Source organism: Brachyistius frenatus, unplaced genomic scaffold, assembly GCF_029030835.1.
Source record: "Brachyistius frenatus isolate BFR_SWC_R1_liver_20210118 unplaced genomic scaffold, ASM2903083v1 Contig_224, whole genome shotgun sequence".
Lineage (NCBI taxonomy): Eukaryota > Metazoa > Chordata > Actinopteri > Embiotocidae > Brachyistius > Brachyistius frenatus.
The window spans coordinates 245,001-250,000 of record NW_027210823.1 but is presented as its reverse complement, the minus strand read 5'-3'; the positions used below and the strand labels follow the sequence as shown (position 1 = coordinate 250,000).

General features: G+C 39.8%; 1 protein-coding gene across 1 annotated transcript in view; it reads left to right on the top strand.

Annotated features, from left to right (window-relative positions):
* The first annotated feature begins 866 nt into the window (after positions 1-866).
* The window catches only part of shank2a (SH3 and multiple ankyrin repeat domains 2a), a 147,604-nt gene continuing 143,470 nt past the window's right edge, over positions 867-5,000 (top strand). Inside the window, exon 1 of the mRNA XM_069719783.1 lies at positions 867-913. Coding sequence (XP_069575884.1) covers positions 902-913 — 12 coding nt within the window. The 5' untranslated portion in view covers positions 867-901. The remainder of the gene's footprint in view (positions 914-5,000) is intronic.

Genomic DNA, 5,000 nt, shown 5'->3' with positions numbered 1-5,000 from the left:
ATTTTTATTTTTTCTTACCGGTATAAAACATTTGTGAACAATATTCAGCTGTATCTGATGATTCCTCCGTCTGTCAACCATTATTCCAACTCTATATTTTTATATTCCACCTCTTTATTTTCAGATTTCACACCCTGCATGTTCCACAGACTTGTGACGTGACGAATGATCGTCGACTGTTGAAACAATAGATTTTTTTTATTCCTTCTTCGATCTTCAGATGCTCACTTGTTTTTTTAACCCCCCCATTCCCTCCAGAGGTCTGACTGTGTTGCACCAACACTGATTCCTGTGTAATCAGCTTCCAATGTTGAACATAAATCTTGAATGCACAGAAATATTGTATGTATTCGCTCTAATTCAGGTCAAACCTCCGTGTTACGAGACATAAATCATTGTTTTTGGATGAATTCAACTTTTCATTCATCCTGAGTCGAGTTACAACCTCAGGAAACACGTAGTAATATTTGATGAAATATTGGGGAATCATGTCACACAGCGGGAAGCATCTGGCAGTGTGCAGAAATCACAATTCATGAAAGACAACCCCCCTCCACTTTGGTGGGGAGGACAACAGCTGTAGGTGGATGGCTGATGTGATTAATGTGTTTAACATGTTGCATAATCAGAAACACTCTCCGTCACTCCGTTAAACACATATGTGACGGTCATGTGATGGTCATATGACGGTCATGTGATGGTCATGTGACACGGTAATGACATGTAGAAACACACGCTGGGATTCTCTCTGGAAACCTGAAATTTTAACACTGAGCGTAGAATTATGCAGGAGGCTGTAGTGGTTTAATTTACTGTAGACATCTCCCCCCCACCCCCTCCCTCCCACTCAGGGAGCCTGGTGCTGTGGAACCTCCTCCCTGAGAGAGCTTCTCTCCTCTGGATGGCTGAAATGGTATGTAGGCCCCAACAAACATAAAGCTGATGTTAAGGTGCTGAATGTCGTCGGAGGAGCTGGACGGGTTTTTATCACGTGCCGCCTCAAACTGGGCGGAAAAGAGATGTATACAGAATATCTCACCTGAGCTGGATGGTTGGCGCCAATCCAACAGAGTTCTGGTCCAAACCCGCTGGTCAGCTGATGGTTCAGCTTTACGTTTCAGTCATGTTAGCATGTTGTAAAGTTTACATACTGAAACGAGTGTGTGTATGTTAGATAAACTTATGTGACATCGCTGCAGATGTGTGCGGGAATTTCCGCATTATAAATGACATATTAGTGGGACTCCATGAAATTATGCACTCTAATCAACCATCACTGAGGTCATCAATGATCAACGATGTCATCATCCATCAGTGATGTCATCGTTGGTTTGTGAACATTATGAATCCTCCAGTTCAGATTCTGTCCGTCACCATCTTTGATAGTTCGGAGCAGTTTTGAGCAGGAAGTGACCATATTTGGACGAGCTGGGGGAGGAGCCAGCGGTGGATCTGACCGATCTGATTGGAAACCTGACGATACTACATCCCGCCCACCGATAGCTGTAACCTGACTGCACCACAGGCCTGTCAATCAAACAGACACGCCCCCAAAAACAGGTCTTCTTGAATCTTCTTTTCTAATGAATGAGGGATTATTTTCAGATGGACCTCCAGAAAACTAAGAAGAAGGAGTGACTTTAGCTAACAACACCGAGATAACTGATGGACACATTTTATTCACTTTGGATTTGATGAGAGAAGTTGAATGGGAGTCTATGGAGCCGGAGGCTTTTTGGAGCCGACCTCTAGTGGCACTCGCTGGTATTGCAGCTGAAGACACTTCTGGATCAGAACCATTTTACAGACCTGAAGCTACGAACTCTTTTGTAAACAGTCTGAGGTTCTACCCACAATCCTGCAGAGAGATTCAGGCCCCGTCTTCAGAGCCTGAATGTGTAGAAATGAGCTGAAGCGGAGCCACAAAGGAAACATGTGGCTGTCCTGACTCTTCCTCCCTGGAGTCTGAACAGCTCATACATTAATCAGTCGGCTGCAAAGACCTGCCAGAAGAAGTATTTGTGTAGGAACAGGAGGTTCTATACTGTAGGTGCTGAATGCAGCTCGCTTTAAACTCTGAGAATAATGAGAGGTGTGGGATTCATATCTGGACTGACGGTAGGGCGACACAGCGACTGCTGAACACTAATATTTCTGCTTCTTTTATGTTTTGTGCATCAGAATAAATACGGTTAATAAATGAGAATTATTTTGGTTTACTGTGTGTGTGTGTGTGTGTGTGTGTGTGTGTGTGTGTGTGTGTGTGTGTGTGTGTGTGTGTGTGTGCGTGCGTGTGTGTGTGTGTGTGTTTCTTCTCCCTGTTCATCTCCCAGTCTTTGAATCTGTGTCAGTTATCCCATACATCTCCATTGATTGTCCCCCCGTCGCTCTGCTGCCTCTGATTGGACGCTCTGCTGTTCCCAACAGTCGCTTTAACACACTCCTCTGAGCCGCTGCCAATTTCATCCTCCATTTTCCTCCAGATTTTTTTCAATAATTTTTCCGGTATCTCCGAACGTTGCCATGGGATGTGCGATAAGAGAGCTCTCCTATTGTTGCAGTTTTCATTGTGAGCGTGATGAGTTGTTTTTCTTTTTTAAATTGGACTAATTAAGTGCGGAGCCAGGTAGCACCAAGTCTGTTAGGCAGACGACAATATGACTGCTTGGAGAATTCTTTTTTTTTTTATGTGTGTGTGTGGTTGGTCGGTCGGTCCAAGTTTTTTACTTACCAGCCAAGTGAGCACATTTGTCAGAGAAAGAGAGAGGTCAGAAGTTTGAGGCAGAGTGGAGAATAAATCAAAGGGAGGTGCAGAGAGCGGTCAAAGGTTCTGGTTCTGGTTGTGAGTCCCGGTCCGGTCCTCTGGGCTCGGAGAACTCGGAGCACCGCTGCTCTTTAAACTGCAGTAGTTGCAGTTCCCTGATTAGGTGGCTGAAATGAGAATCAGTAGGACCCGGCGAGCAGAGAGGATAACCTTAAACAAAGACGATAACCTTAAACAAAGACGATAACCTTGAACAAAGACGATAACCTTGAACAAAGACGATAACCTTGAACAAAGACGATAACCTTGAACAAAGACGATAACCTTGAACAAAGACGATAACCTTGAACAAAGACGATAACCTTAAACAAAGACGATAACCTTGAACAAAGACGATAACCTTAAACAAAGACGATAACCTTGAACAAAGACGATAACCTTAAACAAAGACGATAACCTTGAACAAAGACGATAACCTTGAACAAAGACGATAACCTTGAACAAAGACGATAACCTTAAACAAAGACGATAACCTTGAACAAAGACGATAACCTTGAACAAAGACGATAACCTTGAACAAAGACGATAACCTTGGACTAAGACGATAACCTTAAACAAAGACGACAACCTTGAACAAAGACGATAACCTTGAACAAAGATGATAACCTTAAACAAAGACGATAACCTTGAACTAAGATGATAACCTTGAACTAAGACGACAACCTTGAACTAAAACGATAACCTTAAACAAAGATGATAACCTTAAACTAAGATGATAACCTTAAACAAAGACGATAACCTTAAACAAAGACGATAACCTTGAACAAAGACGATAACCTTGAACTAAGACGATAACCTTAAACAAAGACGATAACCTTGAACAAAGACGATAACCTTAAACAAAGACGATAACCTTAAACAAAGACGACAACCTTGAACTAAGATGATAACCTTAAACAAAGACGACAACCTTGAACTAAAACGATAACCTTAAACAAAGACGACAACCTTGAACTAAGATGATAACCTTAAACAAAGACGATAACCTTAAACTAAGATGATAACCTTAAACAAAGACGATAACCTTAAACAAAGACGATAACCTTAAACAAAGATGATAACCTTGAACTAAGATGATAACCTTAAACAAAGACGATAACCTTAAACAAAGACGATAACCTTAAACAAAGACGATAACCTTAAACAAAGACGATAACCTTAAACAAAGACGATAACCTTAAACTAAGATGATAACCTTAAACAAAGACGATAACCTAACCTTAAACAAAGACGAAACCTTAAACTAAGACGATAACCTTAAACAAAGACGATAACCTTAAACCTTAAGACGATAACCTTAAACTAAGACGATAACCTTAAACAAAGATAACCCTTAAACAAAGACGATAACCTTAAACAAAGACGATAACCTTAAACAAAGACGATAACCTTAAACTAAGACGATAACCTTAAACAAAGACGATAACCTTAAACTAAGATGATAACCTTAAACAAAGACGATAACCTTAAACAAAGACGATAACCTTAAACAAAGACGATAACCTTAAACAAAGACGATTGAACTAAGATGATAACCTTAAACAAAGACCTTAAACAAAGGCGATAACCTTGAACTAAGATGATAACCTTAAACAAAGACGATAACCTTGAACTAAGATGATAACCTTAAACAAAGACGATAACCTTAAACTAAGACGATAACCTTAAACAAAGACGATAACCTTAAACTAAGATGATAACCTTAAACAAAGATAACCTTAAACAAAGACTAACCTTAAACAAAGACGATAACCTTAAACAAAGACGATAACCTTAAACAAAGACGATAACCTTGAACAAAGACGATAACCTTAAACAAAGACGATAACCTTAAACAAAGATAACCTTAAACAAACCTTAAACAAAGACGATAACCTTAAACTAAGACCTTAAACAAAGACGATAACCTTAAACTAAGACGATAACCTTAAACAAAGACGATAACCTTAAACTAAGACGATAACCTTAAACAAAGACGATAACCTTAAACAAAGACGATAACCTTAAACAAAGACGATAACCTTAAACTAAGACGATAACCTTAAACAAAGACGATAACCTTAAACAAAGACGATAACCTTAAACAAAGACGATAACCTTAAACAAAGACGATAACCTTAAACAAAGACGATAACCTTAAACAAAGACGATAACCTTAAACAAAGACGATAACCTT